Source organism: Accipiter gentilis, chromosome 4 (assembly GCF_929443795.1).
Source record: "Accipiter gentilis chromosome 4, bAccGen1.1, whole genome shotgun sequence".
Lineage (NCBI taxonomy): Eukaryota > Metazoa > Chordata > Aves > Accipitriformes > Accipitridae > Astur > Astur gentilis.
In genome coordinates, this window is record NC_064883.1 from 44,463,625 (window position 1) to 44,490,645 (window position 27,021).

A 27,021-nucleotide genomic window follows, 5' to 3' on the forward strand; every position below is an offset into this window, starting at 1 on the left:
TGATTTAAATCTTCTTGGGCTCCTAAGCCACGGCTGGGTAGGTTTACACTGGGCTGGGGCTCAGCAAGGGGCAGGATGATCCCAGGCTGGCCCCTGCAGGGGCTTTGTTTTCACGCCAGAGGAGAAACAGAGCGGTCCTACCACAGCCCATGCAAAACCTTCTGAGATTTTTTTTAATTTTTTTTGTGCTCCCCGAAATATTTTCCTTTCAGAGGGAGAAATCTCTCCAAAAACCGCTCAGGCTTCTCAAACTAAAAGGGTGAAGCACCGCGGGGGGAAGGTCACTCAGCAGCACGGGCGTGAGGTGAGGTGAAGTAGGTGAGGTGAGGGGTAGGATGCCCCCCTACGGGGGTTCACCATGTTGTTTATTCTGTAAAACACCTTTCTCCTCCCCGGGCTTCTCCCCTCGCCAACAGCAAAAGGGGACAGAGGAGGCTCGTCCCGCCGCGCTGAGGAAGGAGCGGAGCCGCCGGCCCTGAGGCGAACCCCCCCCCGCCCCCCGCCATTCCCTCACAGCGCGGCGCCGGCGGCGGGAAAGCGCTGAGGGAGAGGGTGGAGGGGGGGAGGCGGGGCGAAGGCGGAGGCGGAGCGAGAGAGGCGGGGCCGCGGCGGGGCGGGGCGGGGCGGTCGGACGGGCCATTGAGTCGGTCGGTTAATGGCGTTTGGGGCCGGCGGCTCCGGCGGCGCCTCCTGGCGGGGGGTGGGGGTAGGGGGGGGTTGAGGGGGGGGGGGGCGAGGCGAGGGAACAAAGCGCCGGAGCTGCCAGGTAAGGCCGCGGCCGCTGCCGCCACCCCCACCCCCTTCCTCCTCCTCCTCCTCCTCCTCCTCCCCGGGGATGAGCAAGGCGGGCAGCGCTGACAGGGCTTACCCCCCCTCCCCCCCCCCCCCCTTCCCTTCCCCTTCCCTCCCCCATCTGGGCTGTTTGTGAGAGGAACAAATTCTCCTCAGGGTGAATTTCCCCCGCCGGCCTCCTCCCCGAGCCCCGCCGCCCCCCCTCAGGCACCCACCGGGGGTTAGGAGGAGGAGGAGGAGGAGGAAGGTGTCGCCGGGAGTTTCTGGCAGCTCCGCGGTGTAATTTTACCCTTCGGTGGGGAGGGAGGAGGGAGGCTCGCCCGGGCGGGCGGGATCCGGCGGTGCGCGGCTGCTCCCCGGGGCGACTCTTCTTTGTGTCCAGGTGGCGAGGACGAGGGGCCGGGGGGGGCGCTGCCCGCGGCCATGGGGGTGCAGGACCGGCCCCAGTGCTTCTTCGAGATAGAAATCAACCGGGAACCAGGTAAGGCTTGCGTCTCTTGACACAAGCATTCCTCTCGAGTGGGGGTGGGGGGTGGGGGGGGGTTGGTTTTTTTGTTGTGTTGTTTCTTTTTTTTTTTTTACCACATTTTTTGCCTTAATACTTGGCTCAAGCCGTTAGCGATGAGTTTGGGCGCTGATGCGTTATTTCCGAGTTAGTTTTTAGGAACTTCTGATGTTTACTAGGGTGCCGGATGCTTTTTATTCTCTCTTGAGTTTGATTTTTATTTGCATACGTGAAGAGAGAGGTTCAGTGAGGCCAGCTAACACTCTTCTGAAGATAAAAAGCGTTCTGTATTAGAACTGTATCGTGTTATGTGTTATACCTTTACAGTTGTATAAACTATGGAAAATTGGGGCAAGTTGTGAGGAAACTGGAGAGGTACTCCCAGAAGTATTTTTAATCATAACAGTAATTAAAACTGGAAAGGGACCTCAGGAGGTCGTCTGGTCTAAATCTTTCCTCCTCCTGCTCAAAATGAGTCTTCTGAATGTAAATGGAGAATTGACTGTAGAAGCATAGAATATCTCACCAGGTGGCCTGTTTAAAAAAATAATAATTAAAATAAATCCATCTCTTAACTTGTATTTTCCCGATGGGAAGTGTAATCGCCTGTAAGTGGCAAACTGTGAGTTTTAATCCTGGAATAGCTACTTGATTCCCTCTTCTGTTTTCCCCACTCTGTAAAAATGGTCGTACAGATTTACTTACCCATCTTTTTTGAACCTGAATTTATCGATGTATGTTAGTTGTCTCGCATATACTCGGCGCTTTATATAGCTACTATTTGTCTCTCAGAAAAATTAATAAATGTGATGGCTTCATTATGCTTTCACTTTCATTTTCTGCTTCAATGTTTCTCTGAAAGCCTTTGAAATAAGAGTTTATATCTCTGCATTTTCAAATTTCAGTTGCATTCAAAATGTAGCTGTAACCCGTTTGGCTTGCTTTTTATTTTCAGCAAAATTTCAAAAGAAAGGTTCAATTCTAACTTCAGTGACCTGATAGGGCATATCTATAAATCTGTTGCTATTTTAACTCCGGTTGGAGTTATTTTAATTAACAGTGCCTTTTCTGAATACTTTTATTGAAGAGAAAAAAACGTTACTGTAAAAGGAGTTTTAACATTTTTCTGTTCCTTTAAATTCAGATTTACTATGGCATGAGACTCCTAAAAATGTTTGGGTAGGTTTCCAGTTTAGGAATTGTAGTTTGATGGGATTGATTTATAGCAAAGACAATTCGTTCTTCATCTAGTTTTGCTTTTAGTCTTTGTTAGGTTTTTTTACTTTTGACTCTCCATCTGAAGAATCTCTCCCTGCGCTCTTTTCTTTCTGCTCTTTCTTTATGCACGTGTTCCTGCTCCCATTTCATAATACCTCTTGTCGCCTGCCTTGTCCCCTCCTCAGCCCTGTGCTGTGCATCACGAGTGAAAGTGGATAACCTTGTTTTCCCTCACATCTACTTGGGTTTGATGACTGATAGCGGTGTCAGAGAGGAATTGCAGTGTTAGTGTTCTTGGTGGTGCAGAGCTTTGGTTACCTAGAGTAGACACAGGGCTTTGGCTCTGTTTGGGCTGTCTGTATGTATTTTCTCTTTAAAGTAACAGTAATCTCACAGCTGTCTATCAAATTCAGAGCCCTGCTGGTTTTTTTGCACCTGACTAATGACTTGTATTTTTTCAGGAAAATGTGCCAATTTTTAAAACGTTGGTATGGGGACTTGTGTGTAATCTGGTTATACTACTTTATTCTAGTGTCTGTTTATTAATTCACTATGCAATTATGTCTTGGGATTTAAGGTTATACTTAAAAAGCTTAAACGTTGCTCTTTTAGCTGTAAGGTGACCTTCAAAAGCTGAATCAAGTGTGAATGATAAAGCAGTGCTTCCAGATGACATGAAGCACTAACTCTGAGAGATGTACTCTCCTGCTGATACTAGTGAGGTATTAACTTTTAAACTGCCAGCAGATTTCCAAATTAACGTTTTGCTTATTTGACTTCAATACAATAAGCTGATTTGCTTGTTCATTTTTATTAGATGTAAGGAGAAAGAACTGGGGAAAAGAGCAATCCTGCATTTTGCTGCTAGCCAAGTAATAAGACATTGCCCCCACCCTGTTTACACTGAAAAGCTGAACTAACATCTCTCCACAAAATGCAGAGAATAAGAGAACATGCCTCTCGCAGTACTGGAGACGGCTCTTTGCCTGCAGAATACAAAACTGTGTCATTTTAAACAGTGTAGGTTGCTTGGAGTCCAAAAATGTTCCCCGACGCAGCTGCCAACTCTAAGCTTTCCCTTTACAGACTTTGCTTACCCAATGTTTGTTGAAATACCTGTAGCAATTAAAAATAAGAGATCAGTGCACAGACTAGATGAAAAGGAGCAGCAGAAGGTGGTGTGTGTGCATATCGGGGGGGGGGGGAGCTGACTGCAGAGTTTGAATTAGTTTTACTCTTTAACTAGATCCCTTGGAAAATACAGGAGTGAAAATTGTAGCTTTGGTTGTGCTTCAGAAGCTTTATTACAGCTTTTCTGTCCATATTTTAATTTTATCTACAGAATCTTGGAATAAAACTTGATGCCTGCTTGTATGTGCCTCTTGCAGTAGAGTAAACTTTGTAGGCTTTGTGTCTGTCTAAATTTAGGCTGCTTTGAGTAAGTTGCCTGTTAAGCATTTTTTAATGAATGCACATTGTGGCTCATAATTTTTAAAGAGTAAATGGAGAATAAATCAGGAATAAGCATTTATTTTGATACTAGCACAGACAGCACCTCTCCCTTCTTTTGGCCCCCCCCTACCAATGGATTTGCACACATACAGCATGCACACAGGAGTAAACTACTTGCAGTATTCCAAGAACTTTGGAAGCAGGTGCCTATTTAAATAATTCTGGCTTTACTCTGTGATGCAAAATCTGTGTGGGGCTTCAGTCTTCCAGGTACTGTGGTAACTAGAACAGATGTCTGACTAGGGTGTCACATACATAGTCTGCTGCTGTAGCAGTTCATGTGGCCATCCAAGATTTTCTTCACACATCTCCCCTTCTCACTCCCCCACCCCCCCGACTGGCTACATTTATCCATCGTAAAGTATGTTATCTTTACTCATTTCTCATTCACAGAAGAATTTTCCTTCTTCTCATGTTTGGGTGGTTTGTTTTTGTGTGGTTTGTTTTTTTTTTTTAACTTTTTTTTTTCTCCTGTCTTCTGTTACTCTTTGACCCTTGGCTCACTTTTTCATTCTGCTTCAGTTTCTTTCCTTCCTGGGGTATGTCCCTTCCCTTATCAGTTGTCTATTCTTCCATTACTTCTCTCCTTCCAGTCTCTTTTACCTAAAGTTTGGGGTTTGGGGGGGATTTCAGCTTCTATGAATTTATGCAAAATAAGCTCCATTGCAAAAATCATTGTAGTACTGTGCCTGCACTAGTAGAACCAGGGATGCCTCACGGGGTTTTTTGTTACCCTTCCTGAGGACAGAAACTGTTCTCAACTGGCTTCCCATTAACTTTTAGCCCTTTGAAGGCAAAAAGTTGTAGATTGGCAGAAAATACATCAGCACTTTGACTCTGTCGTGAACTGAATGGCAATCCAGTAGAGTGCAGTACAATAGGAGCTGAGGGGGGACCCCTATGGGTGTGTGAGGGAGCTAAGGTACAGATTTGGAGGGAGGTGGTTTAATAAAAATTGTAATCCATGATACAGAACTGTTGTTGGTGCAGAATGAAATACTCTGAACACTTACCTTGAGGTCTGCAACAAATTGGATAAGTAAATGGAAGAGCAAACTGATCAGCCTCTTCTGCTAGGAGAAGACAAGGGTAGTCTCTCACTTGCATCTCTGTGAAACTGAAGAAAGTAAATTTTTGTTCTGTACAATACTGAAATATGTTTGCTTTTGTGGAGATCATGGAAGAGTGGAATGGAGGGTGCTTCAGGTGGTAGTTGTGAAAGACTGGGCTTGGTAGAGAGCTGGGGAAAGAAGTTTTGGAAAAGAAAGAAGAAAGGAGGCTTCCCTTGTAAAGAGTGTAAGGTGGGGTAAAGAAGCATTAACAGAGTGTTAATGTGTCAAGACTTTATAGATACAGCTCAGGGGAACTGGGACATCCTTTGTTTTAACTGATGTTTTAAATAAAATCTGTTCTTTCTTTGCAGTAAGCTTTTATTTTTCTGAAAACCGTAGCCACATTTCTACTTTAAAGCAGTCTGTTTAAATTTATATGACTTAGTGTTCCCAAATTTAGGGATAAATAAATTAATAAAATTAAAATGAGGTCATTTTAGTGAGCTGTTATTTAAACTTGTATGCAAATCTGTCTAAGCCTTTGGCAGACGTCCTGGTCTCGGTCTGTAAGGGACGTGCATCCCTGTATTAATGGTTGTAATCCCTGCTTTCTCCTTCAGCAGGATGTTCCTGTTGATAGGGAAAAGTGCTTCAGTGGCTTCTTACTTGGTTTGCTCTAAGAAATTGGGAGAAGGGAAAACCAATATATTTAAAATTATTTTTTAGTAATTGGGTTTATTTTGGGAGTGCCTGTCTGAAATTGACACCTTTATGGCCTAAACATAACAATTTAACAAAACAGTTTGTCTTACATGGAAAATACATTCAGGCAATATCTGTTCCTCTCCCAAGGTTATTTCTAAAAAGTTAAGCAGCTAAATTGGAGGAAGTCACTGAATAAACATTTGAAATCAATGATCATTTTAATAAACTTTGCTAGCAAGAGCCCTTATTACAATATAGCATGGATATTCCTACCCTGAATTTTTACCACTTAATTTGACTCAAGTACTAGTTCTCTTTCAGCTGAAAAATTGGTCAGGGGTTCAAAAACAAAACAAAAGAAAAACATTTTCATCTTTCAATTTGAAAACAGAGTTTTCTGAAATTGGATTATTTCTGGTCATTATGCCTTCTGATTTCTGTAATTGGTATAGCTCATTAGCTACATATAGCTCTTCATGAAATCAAACTTCAAAACATCTTGACTTTATATATGCATCACTTACTGTATGTAATTACCAGTAATGTAAATACTTCTTTCATCACTTACTCTAATTTCTATCAAAAATATCTTTAATAAGTTAAAAGCCTGCTAACAAATAAGAATATCAAAGTATTGTCTTACAAATAATAGGCAAATGTTAAGTTATGATTGGATACATTTCTATGGTGTTGGCTAACACAAAAAGTACAGTAATGTACTGTGAAATCTACACTGTGGTACAGACGAACGTGTCTTCATAGCTATGAGCTGGTGAGAATCAGTCTTCTATTGAGAACAACACTAAACTAAAATTATAGCAATGTCCTGCCTGCTCATGTATTAAAATAAAGATTTTAATCGTTTGTATAACTTCCTTGTGGTACTGGAAGATTTGCATCTTAAGTCAGGTGAGAGTTTCGTTGTTAAAAATATAATCCCAGCATCTTTTGCCTTAGTCTAGAAGTAAGGTGTCTCTGCAGGCTCTTTTCTTGGCTAAAGCCGACTGAGGAGTCCAGATAGGTTTGTGAGCAGACTTCACCTACTTGAATAACTCTTCTTAGCAATTTTTTGTTTGTTTTAATTTACTATTAAAGTCTTATGGTTAGTCACAGAAAGCTTGTTCCCTAAGCAGGTAATTTAACCTTTGTGTCAGGGAAATGAAGCTGAAGAAAGTATTGGAAATTTTCTCTGTACAGTGAAGGTGGATCATTTTGGAGAAGAGGTGTCTAAATCTGAGGAAATTAGTAGCATCTTAGATGCTTTTTTTTTAATCTGTGTTATGTCACCATATACCTCAGCTCCAAGTTTAAAATTACATATTTCCTTTTTTTTTTGAGGGAAGAGGTAAGAGAAAGATTTGTATGTTTTAAGTATACTTTTCATACAGATTTCTATTTAATTTTTTTTTATTAACAGCTGTTATTTCATATGTATTTATCTGATCAAGGTGTGAAAATGTGTTTGATCTTTCTCTGGCACATTTAATTGACTGTCAGTGGAAAGTATAACCTTTCAGCGATAATGGTATTCATGCAGTTTAGGTAAAATACAGATAGTAACCCACCAGATGGATACACAGTATGTGGTTTGTGTATTATAAGCACATGGCAACTTATTATGTAGCTGGATATAACAGGGTAAGCACTACTTCAGGTTATATGGAGGAGAGATGTCCTGATCTTTTAAACGGGATCTATAGTCTTTTGATGCTGGATATGTGCGTTACAAACAGTTTGTAGGAGTTGAAAGGCACAGGAAGCTAGCAGACCTTATTATTGACAAAGCAGGAGTGAAAGATACTGTTGAAATCATGATGCCTTAGTTATGAATGTATTTTTCCATGTTCTGCCTTGACATCTTCAAGAACTTGAGATGACATTCTTCCACCAGAAAACAGGTGTGGTTGTGTCTGATGCTTAAGGTGCTAAATATGGTGTGGTTTTTTATGTGGGACAGGGACTTGCAACCATAAGGCTTCTATGCCTTATGTCTGAGGGCAAAAGTCCCTGGAGCCCATAGGCAGCAATGCCTATTAGTTATTTGGCAGCTGTCACCTTGGTAAATCAGCAGCTTGTCTTTAATTCTCTACTCTTAGTAGAATGGGGATAATGATAACTTCTTCTTTGAAAGGCATTGTGTTATTTCACATCGTGAATGTAAGAGGAAATCTGTATGTGCCTTTCTAAAGCACTTAGTCACTGTTCAGTTCAGCGCTTTTGCAAGCAGAGGAATGGGATTTCTGCTCTCCTGAATCCTGTGCTTATAATGAAAATTGGTAATTCTTTTACTAAAGTGTCTTCTCTATTGTGTTCTCTGAATGAATCTTCAATCTGCATAGCTTATAATGGTTTCTTCACGTCCAAATAGCTGTCTTTTCATAGTGGTAGTTACAGCTACCGCTGTTTAATGTGGGGTATTTGAATATTGGCTATTTCTTCATTCTTTTTAGACTGTCCCCACCCATTTTCTTTAGATTTTTTTTGTGCTGTAATGATGAATGCTCAGAGAACATTCTTACTGCAGTTAATGAAATGGAGACATTTCAACAGCTGAAGGCATCTTGAATTTTTATCTTAAGAGTACAAAATACAGGCAGTCTCTGTGGTTGGGGTTTTTTTCCTTCCCTTTTTGAACCAACAATTCACCTTGCTGACAATTGTATACATTTGGACAAAGCCCTAGAATTGAACACAATTTATTAGCAGCCCCTCAGAATTTTTCTTGGTGACAAAGTTTTAAATAAAAAACATTTGAACTTCAGTTGTTTTTTTTTTTTCTTTAAGGGAAGGAAAAGCAAAGTAATTCCTGGAGTAGTTACTTTATCTTTGATAACTTAAACCCAGTAACCAGTATGTACCACTAGAGGGTAGTGCTCATTGGCAGATTGTTACTGGTCTCCTTGTAGTGCTGGCCAACGGTGTGGCTTTTACGGCTTTTTTCATAACCTATAGAGATATATTTTTCTTTGCTAATTATGTGGTTTTTAATATTGTGTTTATTGTAATTATGTATTTTCATGTATTTGAGAGCTTGGTGTGGGGTTGTTTTTTCTTTAGTAATATATGTCCCAGTATCTTGGAAAATAAAATAGAAAGTGTGAATCAGATCTAAAATAGTTTTTTTCTTTTTTACATTAAACCATTCTTCAGCAGTATTTTAACAGTTTTCCAGGGTGCATAGCATAACTGCCACCAATAGCATGGGGGTAGCTGTACTGAGGGTGAGAATTGCTCTGCTTGCTTTGCATAGAGGGAAAGTATAATTTGGTTCATAGTATTTAGCAAGTGGAGCATTAGTCCTGAAATTGCTAGTATTGTTCTGTGTTCTGCTCACCTTTCATATTTCCTATTTGGTTCATCTATTTTTTATTTTATTTTTTTAAAACTAAAGGATTTTAGGCCAAGAGTCCCAATGCATCTATAATCCTTAACACAGTATGGGACTAATTCAGTTGGGCTTTTTAGGTAATGATCACAGGGAAAACTGTGGAAATGTAATTATTAATATATGTGTATAAACATAGTACTTGGGGGATTAGGAGGGTGGGGTGGAATTACTCCAGCTTTCTGAGCACCTGTGTTTATGGCAAATCTTTTTCAAAATAGAAATGAATTGACAGGATAAACTATTTTAATAAATCAATTTGGCTTTCCAGGTTCAAATCAAAATGGAATCATGAGGATTTTTAATAAATTAGATGTAATGATATTACTTCATTTTTTTATGATTATGGTATTGTTTTTTCCTGCTGCTTGTTTTAATGTATCCATATTTGAGATGTTTTCATATTCTGCTTGATAAAATAACCTTTTCTCAGAAAATTATATTTTCAAAACATGCTGGTTTATTTATATGCAGATTTTCTTATATCATTATAAAGAGTTAGAAAACTGTTTTGTTTGTTGTTTTTTTTACCTTCTAGTTGGTCGAATTATGTTTCAGCTCTTCTCAGACATATGTCCGAAGACTTGCAAAAATTTCCTTTGTTTGTGCTCAGGTAAGTGACATGCTTATATTTAAGATTTTAAATGTTTCTTAAAATTATTATTTGTTTATGCAAGTATAAACCACAGCATAATAATAGTGCTGATCCCTTTTTTTGTGGTCAAAACAAAGAGATTTGTTAGTGCTAAGAAGGATTTGAATAATGCATAGCAGGAAATAGTATGGTATTCTGTAACTCTGAGTTAGAGTAGTGGAGATAATACATGATTACAGAATGCAAAACTGAATTTAGGGAACAAAATTATATTTATTTATTTTTTTGTCTTTAATGTGGTGCTGCTCTAGGTAGAAGTGATTGACAAGGCTGAGACTATGGTGAAATTATTTATCAATCAAGTTACACAAATGTGATAAAGGCAAGCAATTCTTCAGGATTTATCAGGAGAGACACTAAGTTTTAATGTCACTGTGCAATCTAATGGTGACATTTGACTTGGGACACTACATAAAGCTTTGAATATGTATAAATTTTTTCTTATAGAAAATGTTGATTATATACAATAAAATTTTGAGTGTATTTCAGGTTCATGGAAGTGCTACACAGGGATCAGAGGACAGGAGCATCTATTAAATCTGAGAAGACTTTTTCATTTTTAGCTAAATGAAAGACTATAAAAGGGAATATAATGGTCCCTTAAAAGTCTTAGGATTGTTTGGTGGGAGAGAGGAGAGAAGAGATCTGTGAACTCAAAGGAACAGCACTGGCAAAAGAATAAGTATAATGTAGCACCCTCCAGCGCATTTTTTTAAGCAGGACTTAACTTTTAAAAAATGGCTTCTAACGATTGGAAGAGTAAGGGTAGTAAGGGTTTGGTGGATTTTTTTTTTGGTCTGCTCTGTTCCTCAGGGATTTTTCAGCTGTAAATTGAAGATTAATCCTGATTATTATAGGAATTGGTGTGTGTTATTTATGCAAAGAATGCATTCTGTGTCTCTTGGTGGTCTCCTGGTCTTTTATACCTGAATGCTCAGTAACTTGCAGTATACCTTGAATTAACTGCAGCAATGAAGCTTCTACCTTGTATATGAAATAGCTCTTTTCCAAATTGTTAAAATGTTCCAGCAAGACTTTCCAGGCAGCATTTTAATATCCGGCTTTAGTGAACAGCATTTAGCTAACTGGTCTATGAAACGAATTTGTTGATACCCTTATGCAGTAACTTCTTAGTTCATCTTGTCAGAGCTGAAATCCCAGAATGTGATATGTTGTAGATAATCTCTGTGAAGTACATCTCAGGTTTTTTTGAGGTCTGCATGGTGATGCCCCCTCTTTCTATTATACTTTCTGATTTTTTTTATCGCATACTTAATAAAGAGATACTTAGGGATAGACTGAGAATGGGAAAGAATGGTACAACTCTCATAAACTTCCAATGAGTTCCCATTTTTCTATCTTAATCAGAATAGATTACAAAAGATAAGAGGTAAAATACAGTAGCAGACTTAATAGCATAATGTCTGAGCCTCGTGTTCTGTAGCTCTGAAGGATTGTTTAAATCCTTAAAGCAGCTTTGCTAGAAGAATGTTAGGTAAAGATAAAGGAAGGAAGAGATGTTGGAGTTGATGAGGAATGAAACAAACAAGCAGAAGGAAGAACAACTTTTAAAAAAAATTTTTAAAGTCTGACTTCTTTGTATTGCATCCCTATTTGAATTCTGTTCTACAGCTGGCTGTACAGGTTTCACTGACATCTTCAGCTGGAACCTGTCTTTAATTGGAAGAACATTTGAAAGTAAGCACAAAGTTAGGAGGTCTAATCTTGAGATCAGACTCGCAGACTTAAAAGCTACCTGAAACATTTGTTTCATTCTTGCAAATTGTGTTTGCTACTGCATACTCATAGAACAATGATTTGACATAGGATAGAACGATGATTTGACAGATATTTTTAACAATTTGCTAAGAAACACAAGATAATTAAATTCTGCAGGGGAGAGAAAAGCATATAGAAGAACCTGAAGTAATTTAATTTCTTTTGGTGAATGTAATGTTTAAGAGAATTAAGTTATATCAATTTCTTTTGCTGGTAGAAGCCATCTCTTTTTCTGCCGTGGTAGTTCTCAAACTTGAACTCAGGATGGCTGAGCTTGGAGCCTAGGGTTGCATGGCTAATATTAATGCTTTTCTTATTTGCACTAATTATATCTGTGTTACTGTTCAGTTCGCCTGAGGTTTTTTTTTCCTATCAACTGTTCTGTCCGGCTTTCTGTTTCTCCTTGATAAGTTCTTCCAATGCACTTGTTACTGGTAGTTTATCTGCGACACGCACTCCATTTTCTCTGCCCTCCTGCCTTGTACTGTCAGTCAGAACCTTGATTACCTCAGCATCTAAACTGAACGCTCTACACAAGGATGTTGTCTCCTGCGTGGTACCACAGATGAGAACTGTGGCCAGGAGTGGCACACCAGGCTTATGGTCATCCCCACTCTTCACAGTATGATGCAGCATTTCTCTGGTACGTACTTCTCCCTGTCCCCATGGACTGATGTAGCATTCCATTTGGGCCGCTGCTTCTGGGTTTGCCTAGATCATGTTAGAGGACCTACAAAGCCTATATTCAGAAGAGTAGCGGTTTTGTGACAGAAGACAAAGATGTGCTGGGAGGATTGCATTCGCCTCTGGCAACAAGAACTGAGATGTGAAGGGCTGCTTTAAATTTTTAGAGTTGAGAGCTGCTATACCATCTTCAGAGGCCAAATAAGTCATTTGCTTCCAGAAGTCAGGCTCCCCCGACTCCTGCCACTTTTCACAGCAAGATCCATTGGTAGAACTTCAGTCATTATAGAGGTGTGCGTTCCTCTCAGGTACATCTTTTGTCCTTATCTTTTGGTCTTTGCAAGAAATCTTTGAATCGTTGGAGGTTTACTCAACACAGCTTCACTTTCAGGTGCTGACATGTTCTTGTATCTGTATGTGAGGTCTGTGCTCATCTAAGGAGTTATATTAGCTGTATAATAGAGAGGGGATGATATCCCATTCTGGACCATGTAGTCTACATAATGGAGTATCTTAGCAGCAAACTGTGAGCATTGTACACTCCTGTACTACGTAAATTCAGGATTCTGCATGCTAGGCCAATCCAGCATGTTCTTTTTCCTTAGACATGTATGGGTACCCACCTGCATTGTAGCTGATAAAGGCATCACAGCTGCAGAGTCCTACGTGTTCTTCCTTTCTCAGGGTCAACCCACCACATGGTTGCAAGGGAATAATGCATTAGCTGAGGAGGGTGCAACATAAGGGCCTTTATCAAAAGCACCCTTCTTCTTTGCAGGGTAAACTTTGTTCTATTAACACCCTGCACTGCCAACCCAATCTGAGATATTTTGCATTAGGTGCCCAATAGCGGTCTCTGCGATTATGAGAAGGGAAGCTCCTGACAAAGCACCAAAGAGCAGATGGGCTTGTGCTTATTCAATAGGTGGACTAACTGAAGGACTTGCAAATGCAGTTTTGCAAGTCCAGATGTTTTAATTTAAGTGCAAGGAGCCTCTTGCTGTCAAGGCAGACAGCATTCTTTCACAGTAGCCAGGTCTATCTCTGACAACAATGTCAGGCTGCAGGAAGGCAGCCAGAATCACCCTGTCCTCCTCCATCTCTTTCTGACAAAAACATCCTGGCTTGCCTCACAGAGATTATGGAGGGAGCAGCAGGCACGATGATGGGCACAGAATTTCAAACATGGGTCTCCAGTCTTTCTCTCGGGACGTGTCACCTTGCCTTGAGACAAGTGAAACCGCTCTTCACAATCACACAATGGAAGCACACAGCCCAAATCAAGTTGCTGTGAGGTCGATAACAGGGAGAGATCACTCGCCAATTAACATTGCAGGAAAAACAGGCTCGACTTGGGGAAAATTAATTTATTACCAGAGTAATAAATCAGAGTAAATCAGAGTATGATGATGAGAAATAAAACCAAATGTTAAAAACGCCTTCCCCCCACTCCTCCCTCCTTCCCGGCTCAACTCCACTCCCAATTATCTCTACCTCCTCCCCATCAGTGGCACAGGGGAACAAGGGATGGGGGTTGTGGTCAGTTTATCACACGTTGTTGCTGCCGCTCCTTCCTCCTCGGGGCAGGACTCCTCACTCTTCTGCTGCTCCAGTGTGGGGTCCCTCCCACAGGAGACAGTCCTCCGCCAACTGCTCCAGCGTGGGTCCTTGCCACAGGCTGCAGTTCTTCAACGAACTGCTCCAGCGTTGGGTCCCCCATGGGGTCACAAGTCCTGCCAGAAACGTGCTCCAGCGTGGACTCCTCTCTCCACGGGGCCACAGGTCCTGCCAGGACCCTGCTCCAGCCTGGGCTTCCCACAGGGTCACAGCCTCCTTTGGGCACCCACCTGCTCTGGCGTGGGGTCCTCCCCGGGCTGCAGGTGGAGATCTGCTCCTCCGTGGAGCTCCCTGGGCTGCAGGGGGACAGCCTGCCTCACCGTGGTCTTCCCCACAGGCTGCAGGGGAATCTCTGCTCCAGCGCCCGGAGCATCTCCTCCGCTCCTCCTGCACTGACCTGGGGGTCTGCAGGGCTGGTTCTCTCACATCTTCTCTCTCCAGCTGCAGTCGCTATCGTGAAGGTGTTTTCTTCCCCCCTTCTTAAATACGTTATCTCAGAGGTGCTGATGGGCTCAGCCTTGGCCAGTGGCAGGTCCCTCTTGGAGCCAGCTGATATTATCTCACAGAAGCCACCCCTGTAGCCCCACCGCAAGCAAAACCTTGCCGCACAAACGCAATACAAACCACCATGTAAGTTCTCCTCCACTGTCCTATTTCCAAGCGATTTGCAGCACGCGGAAAGAACTGCTTAGGCAAGAAAGGTGCAAGTAGCTTGGGCTCAAAGACAATTTTTTCATTTCAGACAAAATTCAGGCATATTTAGTGCAAAAAGAATAAGGCTAGTATTTGACTGTAAACAAAATAGAAGCCCAGCCCATAAGCTCTGTACTGGCTGTTGTGGAGAAGTGTCTGAGCTTAGGGAGGTGCTGCAGCTCTAACCAGTGGAACAACCGGTCTTTGTCTTTTGCCAGACTGGGAGTCCAAGGATTTGTTTTGAAAATCAGAGTGACGTAGGTACAGCTCTTGCAGGAACTTAGCCTGCCACCATTTGGCCAGGAGCTCGAGTGCATTGTCTGAAGTGTTTGTGGTTTATGGGCAATGAGTTGAGTTATGTGACTTTGTCCACAGCTGTATCATGTATGAAAGGAAGTGAACATCACAAGTATTGACATTCATTATGATAGGGACTATGCTGCTTTGGTGATACTATAAAGGAAAGTAAAGGTACAGCTTCTGGCCATGCTCTAAAACTCATCTCTCACTTTAACACACCAGCTTGATTACATGGCCAAGCGCGATGCAGGATCCTGTTCTGTAAGGAGATTATCCGTAGCCTGAGGGACATTTTGAAACATGACCAAAAATGTAGATACTCCTTGGTATTGACTGATGTGGCTTTTCCAGTACCGTAGCAGAGGGGCATGTTTTTGGGGGAAGAGGGTGTGTCCAGCCTTGTGATAAATAACTTTGCATCCATTGCGTCTGTGAAAAACAAAGATGGGGTAAGAGGAGGCATGGGTTATGGGTATGGAGAGTCAGGGTGATTGGAAAATAAGGTATATGCTGTGGGTGATGGCTTTTATAAGTATGGTAAACAGCAATGCCATGGGTGGGTTTTGTGCCACAAACTGCTCTTTGCCCTCATCCTGGCAGTGATGGGTTGTTTGGAATGGCAAACTTGGGGTGGTTTGGCCATTGGTTAATTTTGGGTGGAGGAACAATAGATCGCAGAAGGGGAGTGTTGGCTCTGGGTAACAAATACACGTACGCTTCTGAGGGCACCGCATGGTATAGAACGTACTGGTTAAATGTCCTCTGACCAAGTGTCAAATGCCTGTTCCGTAACTAGTGGTGGGATGAAAAAGAATGTTGTGTTATTTGTCCTGTCTCATTACAGAATATCTCCCACATATGTGGTTTATGTGGGATTTTTAGCTGTTGCACAGGGTATAGTATAGCTAATACTCTTAATTGCCACATTCTGCCAGGTCCTGTCTTTTTGGGAGCTAAAGTCAGTGTCTCTTGTATGTTTCCTGATTAGACGAGTATAAATCCCTCACAAAGCTACTACGTAGGACCTCTGCCCTGCCAGTTCTAGTACCCTCATCCACATGCCCAGTCCAGTTTTTCTTCTCAATTTTGGAAGAAATGTTAATGAAGCTTGAGGTTCTGGGATGTCTTTCTCAAAAATCACCAGTAGGCTTGAACTACAGCTGCGCTAGGAGTCCACCGAGTGCCATTTCTTAGGAAATCTCAGGCTCAGAAAGGATTAACAAGTACTGTGGCCTGGCTTGCCTTCTGCTGCTGCATAAGAATGGCCCTAGTACCAGTTCAGGGTTTGGGGGATTTTTTTTATTTTTTTTTTCTTCTCTCCCTGTTACGATTCTTATTTAGTTTGTCCTGGAATGGTTCTTGTATACACAGTTTTGTTCCCCTGTTCTGTCAGTCTTTTCAGAAATGGGGGTCTGTTTTGTGCAAGTTTCATACAAAGATGGTCAGGGTTGGTGCCAGGCAGATTGGCATTAAGGGGTGGCCTGACACTGTGCATGGATTGGTGAAGATGTGGCACATGCTTGGAGTAGCTCAATCCCACTTTTCCAAGAGTGGCTCACATTGAAACTGAGTTGAAGCGTGTTCTGAGCTTAGATTTTTGTCCTGGGATTCAGCTGGCACATCCAGATCTGTAAGTGGTTTGAAAAGGACTCTGGTGTAAGCTTCAGCTAACATAGCACTGTAGCTATAACCACAGAAAATAGTTAGCACATCATTATCATGAACTCTTCTCTTATAATTTCTCCTGAGTGGATTGCTAATAAGTATACTCCCTTTTGGGAGGGGGGGACATATTTTTTTTTTTTAAGAAGAAACCTAATTTTCACTTGAGAGTCCCCTTGTTAAAGGGGTCCCTTCTGCTATTAATGGGTGGTGAAAAGGCAACAGGTAGGACTGTGTTCTCTTTTATAGTTGTGCTATTCTGTTGGCTCTCATATCCATTAGCACTAGGCAGGTAAAACCCTTGGAATTTGTTCAGTGACAATCTGTAGATTCTTTTTGTTTTACCTTCTTGCAGGTGAAAAAGGAATTGGCAAAACAACTGGAAAGAAGCTGTGTTACAAAGGCACTACATTCCATCGTGTGGTTAAAAACTTCATGATTCAGGGTGGGGACTTCAGCGAAGGTAAAATACACTTTTAAAACTGAAATGTTTTAAATGGAACAGAAATGCTATAACTTATGTGGTTATAATGCAGCTTTAGAAGATGCTGTGAAAGCATTACAATGCCATAAAAATATTTTATTTGCTGTGAAGTGTAGCATAGGTCACCCATTTCTTTGTTAATTTTTGAAATTTTGAAATGTTTCAACTGAAGTAATATTTCATTAAAAAATTGTGTTAAGAAGAAGAAGAAAAACCCTTGCTGGAGTTGATAACACCTACCTTATTAAAACAATTCAAATCCAAACTGTAGTTTTAACTGCTTTTCATTTTTGTGTCCACAGTAGAGGCAACACTAGTAATGCTCTATTGGTACAGTGACATAACTGTTTGAATAAGTTTAAAAATAATAATAAAGTAGTAAATGAGCTAGAAGTGTTTAATGGATAAGTCTCTAAAAGGAGATTTTCCAAGGAGTTCTTTTTTCCTTCCCTGCAGTATGTGTACAACATAATGTTTTAGCCTGTTGTCCTTCCCTGAAATACCCATCCTTACCAAAAGGTGTGTCCTGAAATCTTGGACCTGATAAAATGGGTGTGGTGAGGGAATACCTTGTTTTGAGAGTCAAGTAGAAGTAAGGAGGCCTTTAGAACTGCTAGCTACTTTCTTATCCGTTCTAGTAGTGTGTCAGCTGCTTTGAGCCAGGCAAGATTGTTGGTCATACCTACAGTCGTCTTTTTTGGGTTTTTTTTTAGCTTGCTGTTGTTTTTCTGTCTGCTGGTGCTTTAGCAAATGCCAGTGAGGATTAGCCTTGGGACCCCTGCTTCAGACTTACCAGTGTTCGGAGGCACTAAGGCACTCTTCATTCTCAATATTTTGAGGGTCAACAGTATAATGCATGGCTATGGCTTTTAATCAAGGAGCTTATGTTCAGATATTGGCGAGAGTATCCTGGTTTGTTATGAACAACATATGGAATGTTATAGCATTTTTCATAAATGAAACAAAAGGTTTAATTCATGCTTTTTAATGCATAGGTAATGGAAAAGGAGGTGAATCTATTTATGGTGGCTATTTTAAAGGTAAGAGGAAATATGTCTTTGCAGATTCTTACTCAGTTCTGAGATAAACAAGTCTTGATTCCCAAGCTACTTAATGAAAACAGGTCTACTTATAGATCACCTTTTGCATGAAACTAATGTTGCATGAGAATTCTTTTTATATGCATGACTTTCAGATAATTTTTTTGGTAATATTTAACTTTAACTGACAATTAATTAAGGCTAACATTATTGGTTAAACATGACTTTCAGCATGGAGGTTAGGCAACTTTATTCATGAATAAACTCCTATCTTCCTGCCTAAAACTGTCAACATATTCTTTTGTTTATAGAGAATGTGGTCTTTTGCAAAATGAAAAGGTAAGAGACAAAAGCTCAGTAACACAAATTCAAACTCTGTTCCCTTGTACCCTCCCTAGTAAATATATAGACAACTGATACGTCCGTTTGTAGATGGATATCTGTGTTGCTTGGAGAAATGGAAGAGTTCTGTGTCTAACCTTTCTGAGGGTTAATGACTTATTCTAAGAAAGAATACTGGCATAATTTCCAGCTCTAAACAGTTATTTCTTCTTTTGTTAATGTCCCTTTCCTCCCCTTCCCTATTCAAGGTTTGTATGCTTAGTGTTCGTTTCTAAAAGTGTTTGACTTTGTTTATATGCTACACAAGTTATTTGATTTGCAAAGAATTTGTAAATAAATGTACATTTACCTCTTTTTAAAATCTATGGTTGGAAGGAAAATGGTGAGTTTATAAAGTATTTGTTTAAAGACATGCAATTCTTTCTTGCAAAAAAACCGAGTAGTTACTGTGGTATTCAAGTGTTAATAAAGGTACTGTATGTATTTATGTAACAGCCCCAATTCTGTATGTTTTGCAAGCAGCTCTGCGTGGTTAAGTGCATGCCATTAAGTTTGTCTTAAAACAGAGACATAGTTTGGTGTTGGGAGTATTACAGCCTTTAGTCAAAAGAAAGTCTTGAATAGAACCATTTGCTAAGAAGTTACTAAGGTTTGTTTCTAAAGGTGGTGAGTGCTAAACATGCAGCATTGCGTTTTGATATGTAATCTTAAAACCAGGTTTGTGTACACAAATTACTATTTTTAGCTTTGAAAATGAACTTCAGAAGATCTGGGTTTATATTATGCTGTACAACCAGAAGTCCTCTTTAATTCACTGGAATATAAAATGCATGTTTAGTTTAGTCTTAATTGATTTTTATATTTAGGTTGCAGGAATAATACTTTCTTAGTTTCTCATTCAGGTATCTAGGTTTTTTTCTCCCTTGTACATATTGAGACTTCCAGTTTTGAATGGATAAGTGGCTATCTTTTAATGTGCCATACCAGGGAAATGGCTTTTTCTCTAGACCTTTTTACCTGAGGTGCATGCTGTGTAAATAACAGTATCATGTATGTTAGGTCTTGGTTTAGGATATCAGTAGGTCTTCCAACCTTGTTCTTACTCTGAAAATGCTGGATTTAAATCCAACTCTATGAGAATCTGATGTTTATTGAAGATACTAAAAATGACTTTAAATTTCTTTCATTAGAAATGTTTGCACTATATATGAAACTTTTTCTTTAAGAAAGAATGCTTTCTGTCTCGTAACTGCTTCTATTGTAACTTTTAAGAGGCTTGTTTCAACTTGATTTTTGTTTTTTCCAACCCATTCATGTTTCTTCAGCAGCAGCAGAATTTCTCCTTAAAGCATCCATAAGTTACTAAGAAAATTAGACTTGCGTTACTTGTCAGGGAAAATCTGACAAACATATTTTTTCTTCAAACAGATGAAAACTTTATTCTCAAACATGACAGAGCGTTCCTTTTGTCAATGGCAAACCGAGGGAAACATACCAATGGTTCCCAATTTTTCATGTGAGTAGATGTAACACGACAGTTGAGCTTTTCTTAAACAGAGAAGCGCTGTTCATGAGAAAGATGGTATTGCTAAATTATCTATAACAATGTTATCCACCTTATTTTAAATAGGCTTGAGTGGGTACCTGCAGTGTAAGCTATTATAGGAAACAGTTATCAGAATTTGCTTGTTTCATTTGGATTAGAAGCAGGTACTCCATGGATGTTCCTTGTTCATTGCTTTTTACCCTAAAAATATGCCTTATGCAGTAAGTTCTTAGTGTCCAGAAAATAGATTCTTTGGCTTTGTGTGTGCACCAACCAAATCTTAACAGATTATCTGCAAATTACGGTGTTGAGCTTTGTATGCAAAAGGGAGTGAGATCTAGAGGTGGTTTGTATGGTTTTGCATGTGCTCTTTAAAATATGATGATTTATGATTTAGTTTTGGGGGAGGGACGGGAGGGAGGATGTCGGTTTTGTTTATTGTTTTGGGGTTTTTAATTTTTAATTTTTTTTTATTCTGGAGTGTTTGTTCCTGACATGCTTTTCTTCTATATTGCTGCATAGTTGTTTACTTATGCATATACCAACTCCTTTGGTACCAACACTATGTAAAATTATGTGCTGATAATCAGATTTTTCTTTCATTACCTTAAAAAAATATCCATTCTAGTATGTAGACGGTTCTGTTAAATTGTAGAAAACATGTGACTCTCTACCATCAGTAAATACTCAGGTCTGATATGTCAGGGTCTTGCGGTTAAAGTAGTTGTAGTCTAGGTTCAGTTTTAGTATTTTTAAACTTGCTGATTTTTATGTGACTATTCCTCCTGTTAAATCCCTTTTAAAAGTTGCCTTCTGTTAATGTTTAACAAGTTTGTATTTGGGAAGATCTGGATTATAATTTGGGGCTTGTGCTGAGAAGAACTTTGTGAAATAACGCTGGAGTTTTCAAAAGTAAATTTTAATGTAGTTAACTAGAAAAACTTTTTTCTTTGCCATCTTTCTTGGGGGATAAGAATGAATGGCGCTTCACTGTCTTCAGTAAAGGAGTAAATTGTCCTCAAGAATCTTTCTTTTTTTCTTTGCCTGAAAAAAAGATCTTCAGTATGATATGATGAAGTTCAGATAAGAGACATTTTTAGGTCTTTTCCTAAAGAATGCCCTAAAAATGGAAAATGAATAGGAACCTAAGAGGAAGTCTTTCACAGTTACTGCTGTTCTGACTGTCCATAGAGATAAAATCATCAGTGTCAAAAGCCTGTTTACTGTTACCTTCAAACAAAGTTTTAGATGTTGTGCTTGCTTACAGTAAATCTGAATGGATATGTATACACATAAATATGGTAAACAATCACTATATATAAAAAAACCACCCAAACCCTGTGGTTTAATAAGCTCTCTGAAAGACATTGGTTCACTGTTTGCTACTTGGTGACTTATCTTTTGGTTCTCCTGTCATAGTTTTCCATTTTTAAGCTTATCTGAACGATACACATGAAAACTTAATGATGTCACATCAGTCAAGAAGCTATCATTTGAGGGCTCTAAAGTTTCTTTTCTTTCCTGCATTTGATTCAGAAGTCGTCTTCTTTCCCTTATGCTTCGTAGACTCAGCTTACTTGTTCAATTAGATTTAGCAGGCATAAACACCTTACCTGTCCCCACACACCAAAACAACCTAAGGTTGTGTTGGATACTAAATTATAATTTACATGGGACAATAAAGTGGACAGTATTTAAGAGCACTTGCGTCAAATACAGAAGTATTTTGAGAGATGCAGATTTCTTTGAAAAAGCAGAATTTTTATAAAATCACTGTAAAGAGAAAGTGTTAGTTTGGTGGGAATTCAGGCAGAGTAAGATACCTAAACATAATTGTCGCCATGTAGGCAAGATTCACCTCAGCTGCCTGGAGGAATCTAAAGCCAGTTTTAGGCTCCTACCTGGCCATCAGCTGCTGGCAGAGAAGAATGTGGATGTTCTGAAGGTCTTGTGTCTTGCCTGCCCCATGCAGATTTCTTGGATATCCTGTAATGTCTTAAATGGCACCAGCTTGCCCTACAGTCAGCCAAGTGAATCAAGCACAGGAGTTAAACTCCCAGTATAACCAGTGAGGGTTAGGTGGGCTGCTGTCTAAGTCTTTAAAGCGTGCTCTAATGCTCTAGGCTTCTGTGACCCTCTTGACTGGGGCTTTTTTCATTTTACCTCATGCAGATATCTAATGCTGTTTGAGACACCATTGGGAACTTCAAGACAGTGAGTGCAAATAGGATTTAGCACCTGCAAGACACCCTGCACTCCTGGAGTAGCAGCTGGAAGCCAGGCAGGATACAGTAGGGCAGCTAAAGATGCCTGTACGTTGGCAATTGAGCGTTCTCCCTAGATCTGACCAGCAGTTGAGATGCCTACCTCACTTGCAGATGTCTTTACTGTATTCAAGTTTCTGCATTTAAGCTGAATCCCACCTTAGGCCTCCAGTACTGCAGCCGATCCTGGGAATGAATACATACAATTACAGAATCTGTACAGAAGCCACTGGGGCTGCTTGTAAAGGCGTGTGTTTACGTATAGAGGCAGTTGTCAGGTTCGTGTTTGATAGCTCAGTTTACGAATAGCCAAGGATGGATGGTGAAATGCATAGTTCAACAATCTGTCTTTTTGTACAGATTTTTTTAATGGTGAAACTTGTTTTCTGCTTCATAACATGGAGAGTTTGAATTTCAAGATTCAAAGTAGGAAACGACTGCTAAAGATTTTATCTAGGCAGTTTCTGACAACTTTAAAATGCAATATATTAAAGCAGTTAGTCTTGCTTGGTGACAGTTGTCTGATTACTTCCGGGAATGTACTGTGCATCTATACAGCTTTTCTTTAATAAAATGTTTGCTTCCTTTAGTGATATATTTTAAGCTGAAATTAAAACATGTTTCTTACACTCAAAAGAATGCTCAGTTATTCAGTAGTTTATCATTAGGAAAAATGTTCTTCAAATGTATACCCTGAAAATTGTGTGAAAGGCAGTCTTCAGTGGCAGCCTTTAGACTTCTTTAATGGTTTGAACATGTTTAATTTTATTGATTAGATTCATAGAAAGGGAGATAGTTCATCTCTATCTGAACTTCTTTAGACCTCTGTTTGCATTTTATTTTTTCATCGATAACTTCAGGGACGAGAACTCTGTATTTCTCTCTCGTACACATCTAATGTAGCAGATAAGGAGTGCAAATAAGTTGTTTTCTTTTGTGTAAGTATTTGTCCAAGTAGGGCTAAAATAATAGCAAGAATCCTGACTAGAACAGTTTTGCATATTCATCAGAAGTGCTTTCCCTGCTTAGAACAGAGAAGTGTCATTTGGAATAACTAGTCTTTACAGAAAGTAATCAGGCAGTGAATAGCTCTTTGGCAGGCAGCACTCGGTCACAACAAGACTCTGTGCAATGTCTAAAAATTGTTAGAAGTTGAGCTACAGTGGTTGGTTTTACTTGAGATAGAAGCTTCAGCCTAATCTTAATGTAAACAAGCATCTGACCAATTCTAAAGTATCATCAACTTGCTTTGATTAATCAGGAATTTCTCTGGCACAAATGAGCTTGAAGCATTTATAAGCAACAATAGGGAACTGGGCATAGAAAAGACTGCGTAAGTACCTTTAGGAAGCCCCGGTGAGGCCAGTGTAAAAAGAAAGAACATAAATTAAAGCACTGGTAGAAACTGGCAAGATGCAAAAGTAGAATGAAGAGCCAGAAGTATATGATATATATGTCAGAAGTGCTGTGTTTAATGCTTGTTGACTAATTTTCCCCAATTTTTTTTTTTTTTTTACTTACTTGACTAGTAACAGCTGGGTTGAAAGAAGAATGTTTAGCTAAGGAAGGATTATGTTTTTTGTGCACACACGCTTTAAATAGGCCAAGTTTATTCACACATGTGTCTTAAGAAACTTTTCCTAGTCTGAAGAAATGTATCTTGTTGAAATCCAGCAGAAGGGATACAGAGGCCATCCCTTTATAATGTTTGTATTTGTGAAATACTGGAATTTCAATTTTCTTTACCCAAAGGGATCTGTTGTAGCATTTTATTGCGGACTTGTGTTGAAGATAGTTGTAAGGCACCAGGTTATAAATTGGTTATTTGTATTTTCAGATAGTACCACTATTTAATTTGATTATTTTCTGTTAATAACTTCTATTAGAACCATCAGTTATTTAGCAAGTGTTCTAAACACCACCTTAGTGTGTTAACCTTCTTCTACTTGTCCTGTTTCTATGTTGATACTCAGATATGGAATCCTTAGAATGGGGTAGAGGTTGACAGGAACTACTCTAGAATCATCTTCCTTTTTCTGTATGCTCCAATATCTGTTTTGAACTGCTGCCAAAAAGATGATGATGATTATTATTATTATTATTAAAGTTATTGGGGCAGTGCATCTAGAGCACTGCACAAATATAGCTCATGTCTTTAGGTCCCTGATTAAGAGTTAGGGGGAATAGTTGTCCTGTTCTTGGATGGTGCAGCTCAGTGGCTGTACTACTTGTTGGGTGATGTTCTTCTTGAGCAAAATATTCTGCTTCTCAGTCAGGCTGCTCTGATAATGGTATCTTGTCTCTTTAGAGCAACTCCATTGTGCATGTCGCCATATCCAACCTGCTAGTAAGGACAGTTGCAATATAAAATAAGTGCAACTCTTGCAAAAATAAGTATATAAGTACTATAAAATTAATGAGACTCCTGATCGTACAAATGCTTGCATGGGCTTAACTTTGCTTCCATTGTCATATAAAATCTGTCAAGCTATGCTTACTAGAAAAATAGAAGTGCCTGTGCAGAGTGAAGCATAAAGAAAACAATAGAAGGCAAAAAAACCCAACAAAACACAACCTCTTTGTTGTCATTGGGATGTTTTGTGTAATAATTAATTTAATGTTTTGTTATTTAGCCATGTAGTTTACTGAGGGATGCGTCCTTATTACAACATAAAGAGGAGTCCTAGGTTGTGTTCCATATCAGTTCAAATGCCTGGAGTTCTTGCCTCTGTGTTCAGAAGCTATCTAAAACTTGAGGCTGTTTTGCTATTACTGCTAGATATTTTTTTTTTTCCATATTAAGGGTATTGTTGGTTTAATGCGTCTCAAGCTCTGCTTTCTTGCTCAAAACTAAATAGCTTTTTTGTCTTAAAATGTTTTTATTGTGTGGTGCCATGCCTAGTTACTAAATTCAAACAAACTAACCACTTTGATCTGCTAAATGAAGGATAAAACAAATTGTGAGGACTCTTTTGTTTTGATTTTACAAATGATTTCTGAATGTTACTAGCTTATTAAGTGGTTTATTTCTAAGTCTTTTTGGTGTCCCAAACCAGGTATTTTTCTAATCAACACTTAATAATTTTTTGTTACTGTGACTGAAACACCTTTGAGCTAATCGTTGAACAGTTGACAGTAATATAAAGATCTAAAAATTTCAGATGAGAGAGGCTGATGTTGCATTATCTTTGAGCAAAAGTGGTACACATGCACTTATCACACAAGCAGGTTCATTGGCTTGATCAAAAGTTTATGTAAAAGCACAGCCCATGTCAAAGTATTCACAGGATGCTTTTATGTGTAACAAGTAACAAAGAGATCATTTCTACGCTCAAATATGCAGAGACACAAGTAAGAACTAATAGTTTATTTGGGGAGAAAAACATGGATAAGCTCAACTGATAATGCATTTTTAAAACGTTGCTGTTCAGAATTATACTAGAGCAAAAATATGGTATAAGCTGATGCATATGTTTTGTCGTTTTTCATCTGCAATGTTTTTGTTTTTCTATAATTCTGAACAGAAGTAGTCAAATAGCAGTGCCCATATTCCAAAGAAAACAGACATTTTTCTTAGTTTTAGAAAAACTTCATCATACAAGGAAGATGTCAGCTAATTATGAAATGTATGAAGTTGTAGACTTAATGACTTAACACATTTGTAAATCAAAACATTTAAGCTATGGTGTGCCATTCTATTAAGTTTTTACTTAGGACTGGATTCAGTAGAGCATTTGAACACTTCTGTAACTGCAAGCATGTGAATAAACCCATTGGAATCAATTATTCATCTGCTTAAAGTTGTGCATGTGTTCTAACACTTCTGCTGGATTGAGGCTTAGAGGGAAGTGGGAGGATTCTCTTTTCTAACCGTTTATCTTTGTAATAGTGTATGCAAGCAGGTTATGTCTATAGGTTTCTTTTTTTTGTTTTTAAGGAGAACTTACTGTAGTTTTCAAAGTACCTTGTATTCTAAAGAAAATTTAGAGCCCTCTTTTAGGCATCCTTGTTCTGCATACAACTTGATTAATATTAATTTTAAACTTGTATTTAATAAAACATAGACTCAGTTTTGTCTGAAAATGTATTACAATTTATTTCTGCCATTTTTGTGTAAAATTTACAGAAACAGTGTTACATCGTGCGCTCCAAAGGTAATGTCTCATTCCTCTAAGGCTGTGTCCTTTCCTTTTCTTCTTTCTGTTTTTATCTATCTTGTTTTTTCTGATCATATTGTTATGTGCATTGAATCCTTTGTTAGGACGGAGGTTCTTGGGGGGGGGGGTGATAACATGATTTTATGAAAAAGATGCTTTTCTCTTCAGCAGTATCTTAAACCAATTTACTTTAAACTTGAGTGAAGAAAGGTATTTGTCCTTCTGTAAATAACTTGGATAATAGTATATATTATAAGGCAGATTTTGAACATTTTAAATTACAGAAGTTCTGTATAGAAATGTTTTAATAAAATATTATTTTGGGGGGAGGAACTCATCATGACTCTAGGTATCTGTAGTGCAAAGGCAGTAAGTAGGTTTTCTCCTGATTAAGTTTGGACGCCAAAGCACATGTTCAAGGACTGAAAGGCAGAACATATGCAGAGAACTTTGAAGTTGTCTTCTAAAGTGCACGCTTGCAGAATAAATGTCATGTTACAACCCTAACATTGAGATGACAAAACTTTCAAAAGCGCAATGAGGAGTTGGGTTTCTGCTTCCTGTAGGAAGTCTTTTAAGTCACCTAACTCCTTGCCATGCATCTGAAAAGTTTTCTTTTTGGATAATGC

At 39.3% G+C, this 27,021-nt stretch overlaps 1 protein-coding gene across 7 annotated transcripts in view; it reads left to right on the forward strand.

Moving 5' to 3' along the window:
- The first annotated feature begins 739 nt into the window (after window positions 1-739).
- Window positions 740-27,021, forward strand: part of NKTR (natural killer cell triggering receptor) — a 45,376-nt gene continuing 19,094 nt past the window's right edge. For 3 of the 7 annotated variants that reach the window (XM_049799145.1, XM_049799144.1, XM_049799146.1), the window contains exons 1-5: window positions 899-1,273; window positions 9,708-9,782; window positions 16,915-17,022; window positions 18,039-18,083; window positions 19,854-19,941. In XM_049799145.1, coding sequence (XP_049655102.1) covers window positions 1,216-1,273; window positions 9,708-9,782; window positions 16,915-17,022; window positions 18,039-18,083; window positions 19,854-19,941 — 374 coding nt within the window. In that variant the 5' untranslated portion in view covers window positions 899-1,215. Of the gene's footprint in view, window positions 767-898; window positions 1,274-9,707; window positions 9,783-12,117; window positions 12,247-16,914; window positions 17,023-18,038; window positions 18,084-18,394; window positions 18,423-19,853; window positions 19,942-26,335; window positions 26,390-27,021 lie in introns of those variants that run through there. The other 4 variants (XM_049799143.1, XM_049799147.1, XM_049799148.1 and 1 more) reach the window with 4 other exon arrangements.